We start from the raw sequence: 23,369 nt of genomic DNA, 5'->3' as shown, positions 1-23,369 counted from the left end.
TGTCATACGTACAGATTACGAGATGCAGTGAAATGCTTTATACAACTGTTCGGCATGAGGAAATAGGATGGGGAGAAAAATAAAACCATGAAAAAGTAGGCAGATAAATAGTAGTAAACAGTAAACAGTAATCACATAAGGTGGTTGATGTGATTGTCCTTAAAGTGACTGTGTGCGGTGTGGTGTGGTATAAAGTGATCGTGTGCGGGGTGGTGTGGTATAAAGTGATCGGTGTGTTGTGGTATAAAGTGACCGTGTGCGGTGCGGTTTGGTATAAAGTGACCGTGTACGGTGCGGTGTGGTATAAAGTGATCGTGTGCGGGGTGGTGTGGTATAAAGTGACCCTGTGCGGTGTGGTGCGGTATAAAGTGATCGGTGTGTTGTGGTATAAAGTGACCGTGTGCAGTGCGGTTTGGTATAAAGTGACCGTGTACGGTGCGGTGTGGTATAAAGTGACCGTGTGCGGTGTGGTATAAAGTGACCGTGTGCGGTGTGGTGTGGTATAAAGTGACCGTGTGCGGTGTGGTGTGGTATAAAGTGCACTATGCTGTACAAGTCCACAGTTAAAGTGACAGTCCAGAGTTTAAAGTGTTGTAGTGCGAAAAGAAAAATATTTGCAGAAAAGTGTGAGGATGGAGAGAGTGGACCAGCTTTTAGATCCTGGGTGTTTCTTGGTTCAAACTCCGAATGGCCTGCTCCTCCTCGTTCTCTCTGTGTTCGCTTTCAGGGAGCGCAACGTTTCCCTGAACGCAATAAACAAAAGAGTCCATTGTTGGGATGGCTGAGGTCTTTCACAATCTTCCTGGCTCTGGTCCTGCACCGCGTGCTGTAGATGTCCTACAGGTTAGGGAGCTCGGTGTGGATGGTACGTTCAGCTGAATGCACCACCCCCTGGAGGGCTCACCTCTCCTGCATTGTGCTGTTTCCGAACCAGAAAGTGATGCTACCCGTCAGAACGCTCTCAATGGTACAAGTGTAAAAAGTCTTTAGCACCTGAGAGAGTAGTTTAAAGTCCCTTAAGCTTCTCAGATGGTACAGACGCTGTCAGGCTTTTTCACCAGGGTGTTGGTCAAGTCAAAAGGCGTTTATTGTCATTTCTACTATACACAGTGGTACACAGTACACGGTAAAAACGAGAAACGTTCCTCCGAAACCCTGGTGCTACACTAAACAACAACATAAAGCTACAACACAACACAACCTGGTGCAAACAGTGCAGACAAAAAAACAGTACAGACAGACAACACAAGACAGGACACAAGACCAAGACAGCGCCGACAAGTAAACCTACTTTATACTGTGAACTGTAGAAACTCTACATGGGAGTGAATATAAGAACACAATGTAGTGCAAAAATACAGCAGCAGTCAAAAAGTGCAGAAGACAGCATGTAAACAGTGTAGTATAATATACTAAAGTCGAAGGTGCAAAAAAAGCATGTAAACAATATATTAGTCAAGATGCAAAAGACGGCATGTAAACGGTAAAGGTGCAAAAAAACAACATTTAAAGAGTGTAGTACAGTCAAATATAAATAATAATAAATAGATGATGGTGGAATGGATTGAGATGAGTCAGTGTGTGTTAAGTGTTAAGTCCAGGGTGTACAAGTTGATAACACACATTTGAATGTGTGTGTGTGAGTGTGCGAGTTCCCTTTCAGTTCTGTGTATTAAGTAGCCTGATGGCTTGCGGGAAAAAGCTGTTGCACAGTCTTGATGTGGCGGCCTGAATGCTTCGGAACCGTTTTCCTGATGGCAGGAGGGTGAAAAGTGTGTGTGGTCATCCACAATGCTGTGTGCTTTGCGGATGTAGCGTGTGGTGTAAATGTGCATAACAGAGGGGGGAGAGACGCCGATGATCTTCTCAGCTGTCCTTGCGGACTGAGACGGTGCAGTTCCCAAACCAGGCAGTGATGCAGCTGCTCAAGATGCTCTCAACGGTCCCTCTGTAGAACATGGTCAGGATGGGGGAAGGGAGATGGGCTTACCTCAGCCCTCTCAGGAAGTAGAGACTCTGCTGGGCTTTCTTGGTGATTGAACTGCTGTTGAGTGACCAGGTGAGGTTGTCTGCCAGATGAACACCAAGGAATTTGGTGCTCTTGACGATCTCCACTGAGGATCCATCAATAATCAGTGTGATTGGTCGCTCTGTGCTCAACCATCTCTTTCATTTTGTCGATGTTCAGAGACAGGTTGTTTGCTCCACACCAGGCAGTTAACCGTTGCACCTCCTCTCTGTATGCTGGCTCGTCGTTCTTGCTGATTAGACCCACCACGGTCGTGTCATCAGAAAACTTGATGATATGATTCGAGCTGTGCATTGCTACACAGTCGTGAGTCAGCAAGGTGAACAGCAGTGGGCTGAGCACACAGCCCTGGGGGGCCCCAGTGCTCAGTGTGGTAGTGCTGGAGATGCTGTTCCCGATCCGTACTGACTGAGGTCTCTCAGTCAGGAAGTCCAGGATCCAGTTACAAAGGGAGGTGTTCAGGACCACTTCTCAATCAGGTGCTGAGGAATGATTGTGTTGAATGCTGAGCTGAAGTCAATAAACAGCATTCGTACATATGAGCCCTTGTTATCCAGGTGGGTGAGGGCCAAATGGAGGGTTGTGGAGATAGCATCGTCTGTGGAAAGGTTTGGATGATACGCAAACTGCATGGCGTCCAGAGAGGGTGGAAGCTGGGTCTTAATGTGCCTCATGACGAGCCTCTCGAAGCACTTCATCACGATGGGTGTGAGTGTGACAGGACTATAGTCATTGAGGCAGGATATGGTAGACTTCGTCGGTACGGGAACGATGGTGGTTGTCTCGAAGCATGGGAACAACGTTACTGCTCAGGGAGAAGTTGAAGATGTCAGTGAAGACATCTGGTAGCTGTTCTGCACATGCCCTGATGACTCTGCCAGGAATGTTGTCAGGTCAAGCAAACTTTTGTGGGTTAACTCTGCATAGAGTTTTCCTCACTTCAGCTGTGGTTAACCAGAGCACCTGGTCAGTGGGAGGAGCGGTGGTCTTCCTCGCCTTCACGTTGTTCTGTACCTCAAACCGGGCGTAAAAGTTGTTCAGCGCATCTGGGAGGAAGACGTCACGGTCACAAGCAGGTGATGTTGTCTTGTTGTTTGTGATCGCCTGGATGCCCTGCCACATGCGCCGAGTGTCCTGGAAGTGGTGGTGGATTTTCTTTGCGTGTGCGCGCTTCGCCTCTCTGATGGCACGGGACAGTTTGGCCCTTGCTGTTCTTAAGGCCGCCTTGTCCCCAGTTCTGAAAGCAGTGCTGAGGGTGTGGGTGGATGAGGCGTGTTTTCCCATCCGTACGGCTTGTGATCTGTTTGTCAGGAAGTTAGAGATCCATTGGCACAGCGGCAGGCTGAGTCCCAGGACCTCCAACTTAGAGGTGAGTGTGGAGGGAATTATTGTGTCAAATGCTGAACTGTAGTCCCCAAACAGCATCTTTTGTATAATTCCCTTTTCTGTAGTCAAGTCAAGTTTATTTCTATTGCGCTTTTCACAGCAGACATTGTCTCAAAGCAGCTTTACAGAAATCAACAGTCAAGGTGAATGGTGTGCATTTATCCCTGATGAGCAAGCCGTGGCGACTGTGGCAAGGAAAAACTCCCTTAGATGTTATGAGGAAGAAACCATGAGTCCAGGTGGCTCACCGTAGTGTGGAGGAGATGAGCAATGGCGTCCTCAGTAGAACAGTTCTGGCGGTACGCGGATCCAGTGTGTCTGGTTGTGAGGCAGTGATGAAGTCTCTGACCAGTCTCTCAAAGCATCACTACTGAGGTCAAGGCTACTGGGCGATAGTTGTTGAGGCAGGCGGGCTGGGGTTTCTTTGGGACAGGAACAATGGTGGATGCGGACAATGTTTATTTAACAATGAACATTGTCTCAAAGCAGCTTTACACAGATAATGTGGTGATAAAGAATGAACAAGTTCTTTATAATTGTGAGTTTGTCCCTGATGCTCAGGTCAGTGGCGACTGTGGTGAAGGAAAAACTCCCCAAGATGGTATAAGGAAACCTTGAAAGGAACCAGACTCAAGAGGGAACCTCATCCTCATCTGTTTGAATTCATTAGTGCTAAACGATGCTGAGGTGCAGTGATGGTGATCAGATGCAAACTGTAGTATTGAGTCCAGAGTAGCAGACTGTTGACATTAAGCGGATCCAAATCCTCAGAGTTCTACTGACTCAACTTGACTAAATAAATGTGTTCAGCCTCGACTTGAACACTGAGACTGTGTCTGAATCCCGAACACTGATTGGAAGGTTGTTTCTTAAATGTGGGGTTTCATAAGAGAAAGATCTGCCCCCTGCTGGAGTCTTCATTATTTAAGGTACCAACAAATAGCCTGCACCTAACTAAGTAGGCATGGAGGATCATACTGGTACTCTCTCCTGGGTATAGTTTTTACATTTCTCCTTACACAGTACTGTATAATCAAGTATACAGTAGGTTTACTAGTCGGTGCTATACTTGTTTTTTTGTCTTGTCTTGTGTTGTCTTGTGTTGTCTGTCTGCACTGTCTGTCTGTACTGTTTTTTGTTTGCACTGTTTGCACCAGGTTGCACTCGATGCACTTTGTTTGTGTTGTTGTAGCTCTATGCTGTTGTTGTTTAGTGTAGCACCAGGGTTCCGAAGGAATGTTGTTTTGTTTTTACTGTGTACCACTGTGTATAGTAAAAAGGACAATAAAAGCCTCTTGATTTGACTTGACTTGGTACAGAAGTTTACTCAGATACTGCGGTGTGAGAGCGTTAAGTGCTTTATACGTCAGTAGTAGTATTTTATAATCAGTGTGAGATGTAATTGGGAGGAGTGTAGATGATTAAAACAGGGCTGATGTGATCATATTTTCTAGATCTAGTGAGGACTCTTGCTGCTGCATTCTGAACTAACTGAAGCTTATTTCTGCACTTCCTCCAACACCCAGACAGTAAAGCCTTACAGTAGTCTAATCTAAATGTTACAAAAGCATCTACTAGTGTTTGTGCATCCTGTAACCACATCTTATTTCTAATTTTACTAATATTTCTAAGGTGAAAGAAGGCGATCCTGGTGATATTATTCATGTGAGACTCGGGTCAATAATCACACCAAGGTCTTTGACAGCCGTACACACTGAAACAGAAACACCATCCAGAGATGCTACGGAATCGGAAAGTTTACTTCTAGCTGCATGTGGTCCTAGTAAAAGTACTTCTGTCTTATCTGAGTTGAGCAGAAGGAAGTTATCAAGCATCCACTGTCTAATGTCCTTTACACACTTCTCAACATTGTTAAGCTGATCTCTCTCATCTGGCTTTGCTGAAATATACAGCTGTGTATCATCAGCATAGCATTGGAAGCGAATACCATGTTTATGTATAATTTCACCCAGAGGCAGCAGATATAAAGAGAAAAGCAGTGGGCCTAAGACAGCTCATTGCGGAACACCAAAATTGACCTTACAGTGTGGAGAACTCACCATTTACATCAACAAACTGATAGCGATCAGTCAAATAAGACCAGAGCCAGGAGAGAGCTGTTCCCTTTATTCCAGCAAGCAGTATAGTGTGATCAATGGTGTAAAAAGCTGCACTGAGGTTGAGCAAAACAAGTACAGAGACAAAACCCTGATCAGAGGCCAATAACAGTCATTTACCACCTTAACTAGCGCCATCTCTGTTCTATGATGAGGCCAATGTCCTGACTGATACACTTCAAAAATTGTATTCCCGTCTCTCTGTCTGGCTCTCTGTCTATCTCTCTTCTATCTGTCTGGCTCTCTGTCTATCTCTCTTCTATCTGTCTGGCTCTCTGTCTATTTCTCTTCTATCTGTCTGGCTCTCTGTCTATCTCTCTTCTATCTGTCTGGCTCTCTGTCTATCTCTCTTCTATCTGTCTGGCTCTGTCTATCTCTCTTCTATCTGTTTGTCTGTTTTGGAGACAAAAGTGGTTAAATAGGTAGACAGACAAAAATTTTCAAGTTTTACATCGTCATGTGACCCACCGATTCGTTTTTCAAACTTTTTTCAGTTGTCCGTATTTTATTTATTTCTGTTTTGTTTTTGTTGTATTTTTTATCTGCCTTATTTTTTTTTTTTTTTTAACCTGTGTGGTGTTTCTTTGGTAAAAAAATGTTTTTATGTACCTTTTTTATTTCTGCATTACTCAAGTATGTCTCTGTGTGTGTGTGTGTGTGTGTGTGTGTGTGTGTGTGTGTGTGTGTGTGTGTGTGTGTGTGTGTGTGTGTGTGTTAATTTTCTTTAATAATAATCATTTTCATTATTACTTTAAAAGCCCGTGTTTGAAGAGAGAAATGCACCCGAGTGGTCTTTTTTTTTTTTTTCAGAACACTGAGAGATTTTTCTGATACACAAAAGCCATTTGTTCTTTTCACCTTAATGTTCTCGACGCTCTGAGAACATCCATCCATTTAGAGGGACTATGAATTACGGTTGCCAGGCAACGGGACAGAGAGATTGTAGTTGCGGTGGAGCTTGGAACAGCGAGCTGATGGAATTAATTTTTTGTTCAGTATTGGTCTGTTTTAGCTGCACAGTGCCATGTGAGACTCATTTCTCTGCTTTCCTTCACTTGATTTACGCTTCTTTAAAGGGCCTTTTGGCTGTGATTTCATTTTTTCCCAGTACATACATGGACAAGTAGATATTAATTCCAGACAAATCTAATATAAATTAAATTCTTCATCCAGACAAAAGGGCGTGTCTGAATTAGACAAGGGTGTGCCACAAATTTAGACAAGTGGGTGTGTCTTATTTAAACAGATGGACATGTCGTTGATAACAATAACAACGAGTGCAAAAATGTAAACCTGTTTGTTTTTATGCTAACTGTCTGAGAGTGGTCTCTCTCTCTCTCTCTCTCTCTCTCTCTCTCTCTCTCTCTCTCTCTTTCTCTCTCTCTCTCTCTCTCTCTCTCTCTCTCTCTTCTCTCTCTCTCTCTCTCTCTCTCTCTCTCTCTCTCTCTCTCTCTCTCTCTCTCTCTCTCTCTCTCTCTCTCTGTGTGTGTTTGACAAAGTGAGGAAACAGAAAGACCTTTCTGTGTGTGTGGTTTCTGAGCTGTAACCACAGCCAGGCTGCAGTTTACCTAAAAACACAAGCATATATATGAAAACTGCAGTTGTTGCCCCATGTGTATTTGTGAGCTTTTGGACGATAGAATGAAGATTAAAATGCCCGGTGTTGTAGCCCTGCAATGGTCACGGGTGTAGAACAGGGCTGAGGGTCTGGGACGCTCTGGAAACTCACTCCAGTTACACAGCGTATCAGTGAGCAGAGCTTTTATTACTCACCGCAAAAACAATGGGCGCCAGCACTTATGCTATTTATACTGCTTTAATGGAAACAGAAGGATGTGAGAGCGGCTCTGAAGTGACACACACATTACTCTCTCTCTCTCTCTCTCTCTCTCTCTCTCTCTCTCTCTCTCTCTCTCTCTCTCTCTCTCAAAATGTCATGGGTTACAGTGCATACACCTTTACCCACTGCACTCTCACGCTCTCTCGCTCTCTCTTTCACTCTCTCTCACTCTCACACTAATTCAATCTTTCACTCACTCTAATTTTTTCCTCTTTTTCTGTCTTTGTCTTTCCCTCTGTTTTCTCTTTCTCCTTCAGTTTCTCTTTTTCTTTCTCCCTTGCCCTCCCCCAACACACACACACACACACACACACACACACACACACACACACACTGTAACACTGCAATTATGTTGTGTCTCTGTGATTTAGAGGAAATTGATATAAAATGGAAATGACCTCAGCTACAATCCAGTGCTGGGGGTGAGTGGGGATTTTTGGAGGGGGTGGATGCAGTTGTATGTGTGAGTGTTGAGGGTATTTCAGAGGGGGTGGTGGTTATTTTGTTCATTAAAATATGAAAAACTGCAGCACAAGCAGCCTTTAGGGCAGTAGTGTGTGACCTTGTCACATGACCTCTTCACTTTTTTTTTTTTTTTTTTTTTCTTTTGTGTCAGTAGATTAATGTCATGCTCCTATGATAAACATGGTCTCAGACACACACACACACACACACACACACACACACACACACACACACACACACAATTTATTATGAATCATTCGCTTACATTCTGTAATCACTGGGCTTCTTGACTTCATTTAATTATTCATCATAATAATAACTATTATAATTACTAACTATGCAACTTATCTATGATGATTTATTTGTCTGGTTGCAAATTATTTTAGATAATTTTTTTTGTTTAAGGGTAAATATGCGAAAATGTTCTATTTTTGAAGGAATGTAAAATAACCTTTTAAAATTAAAATAACCTTCATTTAAAAAAAAATGCAACAAATAAACCTACGACATTTCTAAACTGCTTTATTATATATATTTGTTAAATATACATAGTATACAATTTGTTTTAAATGTAAAATAATAGTTTTAGGGCTGAGAATAAGAAGAAAGAAAAGTCACTTCCTTTTCTTTTTTGTGGGTCGCGTTTCATCGAAGTGGTAAAAACATTTACCAGCTTTTCATGCAGAAAGTTTAGCATAGTTTTTATCGTTCATTTGCTTAAGTAAATGTTTACTCACAGTATTAAATGTATATTAAAACTGCTAGGTAAAGAAAAAACACAATCCTTATTTTATTATTTATTATAAAAGTTTTTCCATCACATTTATTTTAACAAAATATAATAATAATAATGATAATAATAATAATAATAATAATAATAATAATTATTATTATTATTATTATTGTTATTATTATAAAAAAAAACATTATATTATAATAAAAATTATTATTATTATAAAATGTGTTTTTTTTTTTTTTATGTATTATTTAATTATATATATATTTTTTATTCTTTTTCGGAATTTCTGACCTGGGCTTCTCCGAGCATCATCACTCCTGAGTGTTTTTCCGCTCATCTGTTCGACTTTCATCATTTACGATGAAATCATTAGCATGTTAACTTCCATTATCAGAACCCGTTTCTGCCCCGACATCATCTCACTGTTCATTATTTTAATTAAAAAGAAAGTAGTCCCCTTTGCCTGAGCCTTGAGACCATCAGCCATACACCCTAACACACTTATTTTTATTATTTTTTTTTTTTATTTATTTAGTTTATTTTTATTTTTTTCTCTGTTAATATTTAGTTATAAAGAGTTATTTTTACTTTCCTTAAGAGATATAAAATTACTAATCTGTTAGATTGATTGATTTAATTTTTTTTTATTATTATTGTTAAACAGAAACATCTCCAAAGAGAGAACAGAGGGGAAAAATAGAATAGGAAAGGGTAGAAAAGAGAAAAATAAACCGCAAAAAAGAAGAGACTCTTCTGATGAATTGATGATGCTCTGGGTACATATCAGCAAATTAAAAACTGATAGGAAAAAGATTATATTATATATACACACACACACACACGCACACACACACACAATTTACCTATGTCAAACAATCACACAAAGTAAATTGTTAACTAAGTTTCATTTGTTCTGAAGTGTGTGTGTGCGCGCGCACATGCTAATCTTTTCCACTGAATTTATTAGAGAAACTTTTCAAATTAGCTTGTTACTTTCATTTCCACAGAAACATTGAGTCAATTGAGTCACTGATCTGAATCATTTACCGAGTCATTTACAAAATCAATTCAACATGTTTATTATCTTTTCTGTTAATGACCCGCCCCCCAACACACACACACACACACACACACACACACACACACACACACACACACATAGAGAACATTTTAGTTTTCTGTCATTGTGTTTTGTAGAAAATAAAAAATGTTTTTTTAATATGTATTTTTTGCATTGTCATAAAATAAATGAATGAGAATTTAGTTGATTATATTTGTATATAATTTAATATAATACAGATTTATATAAGATGCATTTGTAATTTATTCATTCTTGGATTGTTCTTAATTTATTTTTTATCTTTTTATTATTTATCCTATATATTTAATATTTTGTATATATTTGTTGATTCTTCTTGCGTTTTTTTTTTTTAATCTGTATTTTTTCATCTTAAATATTTTTTTAATAATTTAATGTTGATATATCCATACACTTAGTTTATTACTTTCTTGCTTTCTTTTGTTCTTTCTCTCTGTTTGTCTGTTTTTATTTTCTCATTTTAATTTGATTATTGTTTTAGTTTTTTAATCAGCAGCATTAGTCATCTCATATACCTGTCTGTCTGAAATGTACATATCTAGACTTTTTTTAGTTACACACACACACACACACACACACACACACACACACACACACACACACACACACACTGTGGTTTCAGGTGACTGAAGTCGTTTGTTTAAGGGTTTAAGTGAAGTGTGTTCTGTAAGATTAGTGTGTGTGTGTCTGTGTGTGTCACCTGTCCAGCCCCACCTGTCAGGGGCATTGTGGGAAAACAATAGCAGGTGTGTGTGCGTTGAGGGGTGAGTTTCAGCTCACCTGCTGCTGTGGGTGGTGTTGGGTGACACCCCACACAGGAAGTAATTTTCCCTCAAGACACACTGCAAGCAGGAACACGCCCATAGTTCAAAGGTCAGGGTCAGGGTACAGGTGTGGGTTTAACCTGTTTTGTGTTCCTCCTCCTGCAGATGCAGCAGATGGTGAACTCAGATTCGCGATACGGCGGCCGTCCTCACGGGGACGCTCTCAGACCCAGATTGATGTCAGGAATGGTTCCTCAGGGTCAGCTGACCCCTGGCAACCAATCACAACTCGGCACTCAGCCGGCCATGAGTGGGAACGGTGGGAATAACGGGAACAGCGGTGCTCGCGGATCACCTTCTCCTCCAGAAAGCAAGTCAGCCACGCCCTCTCCTTCCAGCTCTGTCCACGAGGATGACGCAGATGAGGCTGTGAAGGTCAGAATCTTTCTCTCTCTCACACACACACACACACACACACACACACACACACACACACACACACACACACACAGGTGCACACAGATGTATGAATATATCCATGCAAATACACACAAACCTGGATGCACAATTATGTACATATGAAAATGTTTGCATACACGCTCGCACACACAAACACATGTAAATTTATATGCACATGCAGTCATGGTTTTACATACTCTGAGTTTTTTATATATATATATATATATATATATATATATATATATATATATATATATATATATATATATATATATATATATATATATATATATATATATATATATATAAAAATACATTTTTTCTTTCTTTTCTTTCAGAGTGGAGCAGAGAAAAGAGCAGCTACAGATGTGGCAAAAAAACCCAAAACTCCCAAGAAGAAAAAGAAGAAAGACCCGAATGAGCCTCAGAAACCTGTCTCAGCATACGCTCTGTTCTTCAGAGACACACAGGCTGCCATCAAGGGCCAGAACCCCAACGCCACCTTTGGAGAAGTGTCCAAGATCGTGGCCTCCATGTGGGATGGCCTGGGGGAGGAGCAGAAACAGGTTCCTCAAACATAATTTTTACCTTTTAATTTATATATATATATATATTATTTTTTATTATAATAATAATAATTATTATTATTATTATACCCATTCTTTCCTTAACTCTTAGTGCTTGATCTCTAGCTCTTGATCCCATACCTCTGTGCTCTAATGTCCAGTAAATAATCCTAATACACTAATTCATCACCCCAATCAATGCCTTACCATCTAATCTCTACTTAAGTACTGACTTGTAAGCTTTAATGCTGTCCCCATAACCCCATTCCTTTAATCTTCCTCTAATCTTCTTCTTTAATCCCTAATGCCATTCTTTAAACGTAATTCCCTAATCCTTATCCACCAACCTCTATTTCCTTATGCCTAAACCCTAGTTCCTTAATCCCTAACCCCTACCCTCTGTCTTTTGATGCCTACCTAAATAAACCCCATCCCTGAATCTATTTCATAATCTATAAACATAAATCCCAAACCTCTAATACCTGAAAACTAATCTCAATCCTGTATTCCCAAATGGTTTAATTTCTAACCTATAATTCATAGCCCCTAAACCCTGTCTCATAATCCCTATCCCTTCATTTTTAATCCTCATAATCTCTATTCTCTAACCTATAACCCTAAATTCCTCTAATAATCCATATCTCATGATCCCTACCTCTAATCCCTGTTTCATAATCTCTAATCCCAGATCTCTGTTTCATAATCCCTTCCTCTAAACGTTATCCTGAGGTGTATGTGGATAGTTGTGAGTTCTTGTCTTCTGATGAAGCTCTGTTCATAGAATCTTTATAGGTTTCACCCAAAGAGCTGAAGACCCCTTTTTTTCTAACCCTGAACCAACAGGTTCACTGGAGGTATAACGGTTCTAACGTTTTATATGGAATTCTAGAGCATTCTCTTTAAAAAAAAAAAAATGTAAATAAAGAAAGAGGGTAAATTATAAAAACATAAAAATGAAAGAATGTTGTGGTAATAATATATAAAATATTATCGTTATGTCAGCAAAAATGTGTGTGTGTGTGTGTGTGTGTGTGTGTGTGTGTGTGTATATTTTAATAATTTGAGTTCATTATTAAAATTGAAAACATATTGTTTAGTTGTTGGTTTTCGACATTTCCCCCTTTTTTTAGCGCTCATCACGTTCAAAATGCAAATCGAGCAGTAGCTGTGTAGAGGGACGGCCCCTGAGCGAGAAAAAAAACGTAAACAGTAAAAAGTAATGACACCATTTTCACCCAGGAGCTACATTTTTTTTTTTTTTACTTGCTCAGGGGCAGTAAAAAAAAAAAAAATAACAAGAACGTTATTTTGAAACCGTGCAACACCCAGCAAGCAGGCACGCGTGTGTTCTTCATGACTTTTGTTGTGGTTGGGTTTGATTTTGCAGGAAAGGAAACACACTGATGTTAGATAAGGTTCGTTTTAAGTGTGTGTATGTATGTTTTTCAGTTTTGCGTGTCACAGTATCGTCTCGTACCATCAGACCGATATATATTTCACCACTCCTTTAAATGTGTAGAAGTGTGTTATTCACCATCTCCATCAGACAGAAATATGATTTCATCAACCACACTGATGCTTCAGATGTCTCCTGGTGAAGCCACTCCATCATCATTTAGACGGATACAATAAACATAAAAAAGAAAAATGAAGAGTGGAGAGGCGAATCTTTTTATAAACTGTGTGCTAATGTCTGTAGCTACATCATAATTTGCATCAGGTGTGTTTAGACTGCGCTAAGAGCTGTGGCTTGGCGTATTTTTGGCGTAAGCACTTTTGTATGTGGCTCTGGACAAGGGCGTCTGCTAAATGTCGCAAATGTAAATGTCGAATGTTATTGGCTGATTCGGTTGTTTGTGTTCATCTCAGTTGTATAAGAAGAAGACTGAGACTGCAAAGAAGGAGTATCTGAAACAGCTGGCCGCATACAGAGCCACGCTCGTCTCACAGGTATTTTATTATATTTAAAGTGAAACTGATAGACCTTTGTACAGTTTTTCTCCAGATGTTGCCAGCTTTCATAACAGGAATCAACACAACTGCTTTATGTTCTACACTTCAAGGTTCTAGATATTCTTAGGGTCCTCTAAGGTTGAGCGTTTATGCTGTATGTCTGATGTTTCTGCAGAGTTACAGTGAGCCGGGTGATGTCAAAGTGTCCCAGGCGTCCCAGATGCTTGGCCCTAAACCCCCGTCATTCCAGTCACATCCTGGGCTCTACATGGCTCCTCCTTACTCCCAGCAGCCCCATCTGTCCTCCATGCAGCACGGACTGGCCCGGGGAGGCACCTCTAGGCCCGGCTCTAACCTCACCATGGGCAACATGGCGGCCACGACGCCTCCTCCACTTCAGATCAGCCCCCCGCTGCACCAACATATCAGCCTGCAGCAACAGATGGGCAGCCATAGCATGCCCCTGCACTCTCCGTCTATGGCCCAGGTGACCACACACACCCAAAAACCCAAATAAGTTTGACCTAAATTATACTACTGTCACAGCAGATTAGCCAATGACTTAATTATACATTCTATATTAGATTATGGATTTAATGTAACTATTTAATTCAAATTCAAACATTTTTCATCACATACACGTACATACCGTACATAGTACTACATGCAAGTCAAGTTTATTTCTATTGCGCTTTTCACACAGACATTGTCTCAAAGCAGCTTTGCAGAATTTTAAGAGTTAATTTTAAGAGTTATGGTGCATTTATCCCTGATGAGCAGCCAAGGCGACTGTGGTGAAGGAAAAACTCGCTTAGATGTTATGAGGAAGAAACCTTGAGAGGAACCAGACTCAAAAGCAGAACCTCATCCTCATCTGGGTGACATCAAGAGTGTGATTATAGTCTTTAAACACTACAGAACACTGGAGAGTGAGAACTAACATGAGCACTGGAGTGTGTGATTATGACTGATGATCTTTCTACAGACTTTTACAGTCATTATGGTTATAAAACTAGGAGCTACTGAGCAACTCAGTACTATAAAATAGCTCAACATTTGAGATCATCACAGATCCAACACCAGCTTCTCCATGCCAGAGCCTTTAAACACTCCAGGAGGTCCAGTGTCCAAACTCCACATTAAGTAAAATCCATTTGGCACTGGTACGTCTGTAGATGGTTTGGGAAGTTTGCGGCATCTACTTCTTTAAAGGTCCACAATCTTCATGAGGCGGGACGTGACTGGAGCTGGAGCAACCTCAGGATGCCTCGGGATGGGGAGAGAAAGAGAAGCAGTGGAGAGGAATTAGAGTAACATGGCAAAAAAACAGGGCAGGATTACATATTTCTTCAGTGCAGGATTACAGATAAACACTATAGTATTACAGATTAACAGGGCAGGATTATATATTTCTTCAGTGCAGGATTACAGATAAACACTATAGTATTACAGATTAACAGGGCAGGATTATATATTTCTTGAGCAGGATTACAGATTATCAGTGCAAGATTACAGATTATCAGTGCAGGATTACAGATAAACACTATAGTATTACAGATTAACACTGCAGGATTATATATTTCTTCAGTGCAGGATTACAGATAAACACTATAGTATTACAGATTAACAGGGCAGGATTATATATTTCTTCAGTGCAGGATTACAGATAAACACTATAGTATTACAGATTAACACTGCAGGATTATATATTTCTTCAGTGCAGGATTACAGATTAACACTATAGTATTACAGATTAACAGGGCAGGATTATATATTTCTTCAGTGCAGGATTACAGATAAACACTATAGTATTACAGATTAACAGGGCAGGATTATATATTTCTTGAGCAGGATTACAGATTATCAGTGCAAGATTACAGATTATCAGTGCAGGATTACAGATAAACACTATAGTATTACAGATTAACACTGCAGGATTATATATTTCTTGAGCAGGATTACAGATTATCAGTGCAAGATTACAGATTATCAGTGCAGGATTACAGATAAACACTATAGTATTACAGATTAACAGGGCAGGATTATATATTTCTTGAGCAGGATTACAGATTATCAGTGCAAGATTACAGATTATCAGTGCAGGATTACAGATAAACACTATAGTATTACAGATTAACACTGCAGGATTATATATTTCTTCAGTGCAGGATTACAGATAAACACTATAGTATTACAGATTAACAGGGCAGGATTATATATTTCTTCAGTGCAGGATTACAGATAAACACTATAGTATTACAGATTAACACTGCAGGATTATATATTTCTTCAGTGCAGGATTACAGATTAACACTATAGTATTACAGATTAACAGGGCAGGATTATATATTTCTTCAGTGCAGGATTACAGATAAACACTATAGTATTACAGATTAACAGGGCAGGATTATATATTTCTTGAGCAGGATTACAGATTATCAGTGCAAGATTACAGATTATCAGTGCAGGATTACAGATTAACACTATAGTATTACAGATTAACAGGGCAGGATTATATATTTCTTCAGTGCAGGATTACAGATAAACACTATAGTATTACAGATTAACAGGGCAGGATTATATATTTCTTGAGCAGGATTACAGATTATCAGTGCAGGATTACAGATTATCAGTGCAGGATTACAGATTATCAGCAGAGCTCAGTGCATAGCTGTAAATGTAGAGTGTCCGTAACTCGGCTATTTGTGGTTTTCTGCACTTTATACACACACACACACTCAAAGGACTTTTTTTTTTTTTTGTAAACGATTAGCGCTCCTTACCACCAGTTTGTTGAAATACAGGAGTTTGTAGAACTCTATTTGTCTTTTTTCAGCTAAATATAACACATTGTGATAGCAAGTGTGTGTCTTGTTAGTGGGACCTTTTTCCATGATTTTATGAAAGACATGCTCTGAAACATCTCCACATTTTCCAGTTGAAACAGTTCCCATGAACGAAAGACACAGTAAAAGCTTCTTATTTGAATATGAAAGCCTATTGAAAGCGTATTGTGTAACGATTCTTGTCTTGGGGATTCTGGGAAATGTTTAAAAGAGCAACTTCTTGAATGATTTTTTTCTTTCTCAGTAGAACCAAATCAGTGACGCAGCAGATGATCGTTAAAAGCAAGATGATTAATAATTTAATCTAACATTCGTGTTTGGTGTCAGCGTTTCAGAGAGGCGTGTGAGGACATTAAACTCAAATTTTCCTCTTTTCTTGTGTGTGTGTGTGTGTGTGTGTGTGTGTGTGTGTGTGTGTGTGTGTGTGTGTGTGTGTGTGTGTGTGTGTGTGTGTTAAGCTGTTAACAGAAGCACAGTTTTAAACTCTGAAGCCTTGCAGTAATCCACGTTGTAATTTTTGCATATTCGTGGAGTGCAAACAAAAAAAAAAACGATGGCTGTTCAACTTTTTCCGCTGTGAAAGAGAGGAAGGGAAGGAGAGCTCGGGGTGGAGGGTGGAGTGACACAAAAGGGCAGATGGAGTCTTTGTGTCAGAGCGAGGGAGAAGAATTTGAGGAACAGTGCATGAATAGGTAGAATCTCTGGAGGGGGAGGGGGAGAGAAAGGAGGGAAAAATTGCAGCCACCTGCTGTCATGCTCTTTCAGGCAGATTCTCGTGTGTACCACCGAGATTAGCTTCCCTTTCACACGCACTTGTTCTCAGGAACAGAGGGAAAAAAGTCTTCACATTTAAATATCTGTTTCATGCCTTTTTCCCAGCATGCACTTAGGCACCCATGTACTGCTGTTGCTGAATGGTTTGTGTGTTTTTGAAATTAAAATCATAACTGTAGCTTTAAAGGTGGGGGGTGTTTATTTTTTATGGCAGTTTTAAGTGTTTATGTGTAGCTTTAAGTGTGCGGTGTGTAGTATTTTATATATTTTTTTTTTACTTTTGTTCACTCGTTTCTCTCTCAGGGGTTTCCACTTCAGGCTGAGTATCAGAGTTTGATCAGTGTGTCGGCTCCATCCATGGACTATCGCACAGGCTGCAGAAGCGGACCGGCACAGGGGCTCGACTGGACCACTGACTACTGCACCAATGGGTTAGACACAGACATACATACACACACACACACACACACACACACTCACACACACTGCACAAACGGGTCAGACACTAACACACACACAAACTGCACCAATGGGTCAGACACACACACACACACACACACACACACACACACACACACACACACACACACACACACACACACTCACACACTGCACAAACGGGTCAGACACACACACACACAACTGCACCAATGGGTCAGACACACACACACACACACACACACACACACACACACACACACACACACTCACACACACTGCACAAACGGGTCAGACACACACACACACACACACACACACACACACACACACACACACACACAAACTGCACCAATGGGTCAGACACACACACACAAACACACACACTGCACAAACAGGTCAGACACACACACACACACACACACACACACACAAACTGCACCAATGGGTCAGACACACACACATGCACGCACACACAGCACCAAAGGTTTAGACACACACACACGCACACACTGCACCAATGGGTCAGAAACACACACAAACGCATGCACACACACAGCACCAACGGGTCAGACACACACGCGCGCACACACTGCAACAACGGGTCAGACACACACGCACACACTGCAACAATGGGACAGACACACACACACAGAGGCGCGCGCACACACTGCACCAACGGGTTACACACACACACACACACACACACACACACACACACACACACAGCACCAACGGGTCAGACACGCACACACACAGCACCAACGGGTCAGACACACATACGCACGCACACACTGCAACAACGGGTCAGACACACACGCACACACTGCAACAATGGGACAGACACACACACACACAGGCGCGCACACACACTGCACCAACGGGTTACACACACACACACACACACACACACACACACACACACACACACAGCACCAACGGGTCAGACACGCACACACAGCACCAACGGGTCAGACACACACACGCACACAAACTGCACCAATGGGTCAGACACACACATACGCACGCACACACTGCAACAACGGGTCAGACACACGCACACACTGCACCAACGGGTCAGACACACACACGCACACATTGCACCGACGGGTTAGACACACAGACACACAGACACACACACACATGCACACACACACACACACACACACACACACACACAGACACACACACACACACACTGCATTAACGGGTCAGACACACACGCACACACACACTGCATCAGCGGGTCAGACACACACACAGCACGAACAGGTTAGACACACACGCACACACTGCATCAACAGGTCAGACACACACACACACACACACACACACACACACACACACACACACACACAGGCACTACACCAACGGGTCAGACACACACACACCACACACATACACACTGCACCAATGGGTCAGGCACACACACACAACCGTATACACACACACACACACACACACACACACAAGCACTACACCAACGGGTCAGACACACACATACAGACTGCACCAATGGGTCAGGTACACATGCACACCCGTGCGCACACACACACACACACACTGCACTAATAGGTTAGACACACACACACACTGCAGCAACGGGTCTCACACACACACACACACACACACACACACACACACACACACACACACACACACTGCACCAACGGGTCAGACACACACGCATGCACACACTGCAGCAACGGGTCTCTCACACACACACACACACACACACACACACACACACACACACACACTGCACCAACGGGTCATATACACACGCACATATACACATACATACATACATACACACACACACACACACACACACTGCACCAATAGGTCAGACACACACGTGCATGCACACACACACTGCACCAACGGGTCATATACACACACACACACACACCGCTGAATAAAGAGGAGACTAAAAGAGATGTGTATAGAATGAAGGATGGAGAGATTAATAGAGAGGTGGATAAAAAAAGGATGATAAAATGAGCTTTTTGTTTATTTTTTCTTCATCGTGTAATTTAGTTCAGTATAAAATTCACCTGACTTATCGTGTGCGTGTGTGTGTGTGTGTGTGTGTGTGTTCCACAGTGCTTTGCAGAGGGATAAAGCTCTGTATCTGACCTGATGAAGACCTGAATGAGAAATCCTGCAGGAGCCAAGAGGCAGTTTACACTCCTCACAGTGACGGATACACACCTTCTGTCCTGTCCACTCACACACAAACATACACACACCTCACAAACACACACACCTCACACACACCTCACACAGATGCACAGGTCTGTACGTGTGTGTGTGCACGATTGTTGCTCTTTCCTCATCACTCGCTCTGTAACAGAAGCGTGTAGTTCTGGGTTCTTTCGGGGTGATAAGGATGTAACCTGTAGGATAAAGTCACGTTCATTTCACTCGCAGGGCTTTAAATACACACCCTGCTGCTGTCAGACCACGTTAATGTAGACACGTGTCACTGTGAGTCTGTCAGCCGTAAAGCACTTACACACACAAGCATCTCATTATTATTATTATTATTATTATTATTATTATTATTAGTATTATCAGGTGACTATAATGGTGGGTAATAGAACATCTTTTCTTTTCTTTTAAAATCAAATAAAAAAAGTCATAATCACAGACACCAGTCCAGGTACCAGGGTTTATAAACTCAGACACCAAGGCTTCCTCCTTATACCGTCTCAGGGTCAGAAATTTTCCTTGTCACACTCTTTAGGGATAAACGTATAAATTCCAACTTTTATAACGTCTTTATCTCTGTACAGCTGCTTTGGGACGATGTCCATTGTTAAAATCGCTCTACAAATACAAACTGAATTGAATTGAATCTGCGAATCCCGTAGCTCCGCTGAAATGACCCCATCTAGAAATGTGTGGCTAAACAGTTAGAAATCACACTACCTGACTACTTCTTCAGGCATATAAAAAACAAGTCAATATTAATAATATCAATAATAATAATAATATTAAAGGCTTATGTGAACATACATCGAGAGGAAAATGAAACCAAAACTGCTAAATGTTTTATTAGAGAATATGTGAATGACTTCTTTACCCCTCTCTCTCTCTCTCTCTCTCTCTCTCTCTCTCTCTCTCTCTCTCTCTCTCTCTCTCTCACACACTCACTCACTCACTCACTCACTTCCCTGCCTTTAGAACCCGAGCTCTGTTGTGATGATGGAGTGATTGAGTTCATGGTTAATGGCTGTGAACAGTGTAGTGGCTTCTTTCAGCCCTGATCTCCTGTAATTCCTGCTGTAAATAGAGTCTGTGTGATTATTTCCCCACCAAATCCCTCCTTCTTTTAGTTCCAGAAACAATTTAAACACAAAAACAAAGGGATGAACTTCAAAGGTCCAGAGATGCTAAGCATTGTTGTTTTTTAATTATGAAGATCTGTGTACAGTCTGAGGTGTCCTGCATGGGGGCACTGAGAAGTTAACAGGTTCTACATTTCTCACACGGTCCAAAGGATTTTTTTGAGAACCCTGAAAAGAAAGTGTAACGATCCAAAGGAACCCTTTTACTGTTTTATTCTGCAGCTTCTCCGTTTCTACAAAAAAGAAGTGGTTATTTAGTTGACTCTTAATAGTTAAAGCCTCCAACAGAGTCCTTTTCTTTTAGAACTGCTTTTAGAAAGTAGCGATGAGGAACCACTGAGGAATCGTAGCGCTTTTTATGGCGCTAATGCAGGCTTGCTACATGTTTAGAAGTTCTAGCACTGGAGTTAAAGGTTCTCCAGTTCTCTCTTTCTCATGGGTATTTAAAGTTTTTTATGTAGAAGCTTTAAAAACAAATCAAGAACGCTTGGAACCTTGAGGAACCCAAATGATAACTTGATGGTTTTTTTTGTTCTGATCCCTTTTTCTAAAGTGTAAGACAGACAGAAACCTTCTCAAGTATGCTCAATGAACTTTCTTAACCACCTCAGCTGGGCAATTTCTACTAAAATCAGAAATAGAAATAATTGGTTACATCTAGAACCCGTGTTTCTCTGGGAAACTCAATGTTTTCTGGAGAACCCTGTAACTGGGTTCTCTCCTTTAGAGCTTCATTATATAAATCTGAGGGCATTTAATGATCCAAAGAACCCTTGAGGAACTTTTTTTTACTTTTTATGTTGACTTTCTCACACCCCCTGAAGGATACCGCTATAAAACGTGTTGCCATGGTTACGCATCGGTGGGAAAAAAACCCGACTTAATCCAATTTTCCCCCCAGAAATATGCTAGCCTTAAATGTTGTTCTTTGCTTGTTGTCATGGTAACATTCTCTGCCTTCAAAAGGAACCCAGTAAATCAAGTTTTTAGAATGTTTGTAAAAATACAATCAACAAAATCTGTTGCTAGGCAACTGTGTTGTAGAACTAGCCAATCAGAAACAAGCGTTTCCCCATAGCTGTGGTTTAATACATGGTGTATAATTTTTTACGATTATTTTTGATTATACCTTTTATTTGGACTGAACTCGTTATTGCTCACTATTTTGACCTAAAGGGGCAAAAATAAAATGTATTTAATAAAATAATAAAAATTCCTGGCCTCTCTGGACTTTTGTGCATAATTTAAATTTTTAAAATGATTTTATTGCCATATCTTTTTCTTGGATTTTTTTAATGATGTTGTTGCCATCAGCTGGTGAAATTATTGGGAAATGAAATACATTTATTTTTTATTAGCTGTTTTTGTATGCTGCGGTTCTGCTGTAGGAAATGTGAAGGTTCTGATGCTGATTGGAGGCAGATTGGTGTTGAACCTCGGCATACGGCTGATCATCTCCTCCCCCTCCACATCGTATCTACAGCAGAACCTCCTTCTACGCCTCGCATTTGCACCTATTTATGAGGAAAACTAAATGAGCTGTAGGTGTTTTTATGTTAGGTTGAGTTTTTTTGTTGTTTATCTTCCACACAACAATGTGAATAATTCTTTATTTAGTTTTTATTGTGTTTGAAGAATAAAATCTGCAGATCTGCATATTTTGTGCAGCAGTTGATCAGCGTGTTCTGAGTATTTTTTTCTTGATTAATGTTTTGGGTGCATTTACACTTTAATTCTCATTCACTGTTATAATGAGCTCCACTTTTCTGGGAAGATGTTCCACTGGATTGTGTGGAGATTCATTCAGCCTCAAGAGTGTTAGTAAAGTCAGTTACTGATGTAGGTGAGAAGATGAGGAGGTCTGGGGTGCAGTCAACATTCACATTCATCACAAATGAGTTTTATAGGGTTGGAGCTCTATAGCAGATCTTCCACTTGATCCATCCTCATCTGAATAACACCAAACATCTATTCATTATCGTTCGATCATTGTTAAGCTTCTCACATGTTCACTGATTGAGGAAAAACTGTTCATGATGATTGCAGTCCTAAAGATTGTAGCAGATTGTTTATATTATTGCAGTATAAATCCATCGTGGTGGTTCTTGAGTTTAACCTCTACAGGAACCTCATTGATCTTTAGGTTGTTCATGTGGAACTATTCTCAGTTGCAGCGAGTGGTCTCCAGCTGATGAGAATGATCAGAAGTCTAGAAGTAGGGCTTCAGGCAGGTCCAGAAAGAGGAAAGGGACAGGATCACTGCCACCTCAGGAGGAGCATGTGCAGCTCGACAGAGGAAAACACGGATTAGTAGGTATGTTTATTGTTCTGTAGATAAGAAGACTGTACAGTATAAACAGGGTACCAGCATCATAACCACTGTGGGAGCACTGGGAGATGAAGCTCTGCCCACTTCACCGTCAACAACACTGAATCATGTGACAGAACTCAAACATACCAGTACATTAAAGTTTTAAAGGTGGGGTTTAAATTGCACTATTACCACCAACCAATCACAAGCATGACTTGTGCTGCTGTAGC

General features: G+C 40.8%; 1 protein-coding gene across 4 annotated transcripts in view; it reads left to right on the top strand.

Annotated features, from left to right (window-relative positions):
* Positions 1-22,503, top strand: part of tox (thymocyte selection-associated high mobility group box) — a 52,695-nt gene extending 30,192 nt beyond the window's left edge. For all 4 annotated transcript variants that reach the window (XM_046862927.1, XM_046862926.1, XM_046862928.1 and 1 more), the window contains 6 exons: positions 10,605-10,874; positions 11,237-11,464; positions 13,334-13,414; positions 13,593-13,904; positions 17,341-17,468; positions 19,582-22,503. In XM_046862927.1, the coding sequence (XP_046718883.1) occupies positions 10,605-10,874; positions 11,237-11,464; positions 13,334-13,414; positions 13,593-13,904; positions 17,341-17,468; positions 19,582-19,618 (1,056 nt within the window). In that variant the 3' untranslated portion in view covers positions 19,619-22,503. The remainder of the gene's footprint in view (positions 1-10,604; positions 10,875-11,236; positions 11,465-13,333; positions 13,415-13,592; positions 13,905-17,340; positions 17,469-19,581) is intronic.
* The last annotated feature ends 866 nt before the right edge of the window (positions 22,504-23,369 follow it).

This window comes from Silurus meridionalis, chromosome 12 (assembly GCF_014805685.1).
Source record: "Silurus meridionalis isolate SWU-2019-XX chromosome 12, ASM1480568v1, whole genome shotgun sequence".
In the NCBI taxonomy this organism is placed as follows: domain Eukaryota; kingdom Metazoa; phylum Chordata; class Actinopteri; order Siluriformes; family Siluridae; genus Silurus; species Silurus meridionalis.
This window is presented reverse-complemented; position numbering and strand designations above follow the sequence as displayed.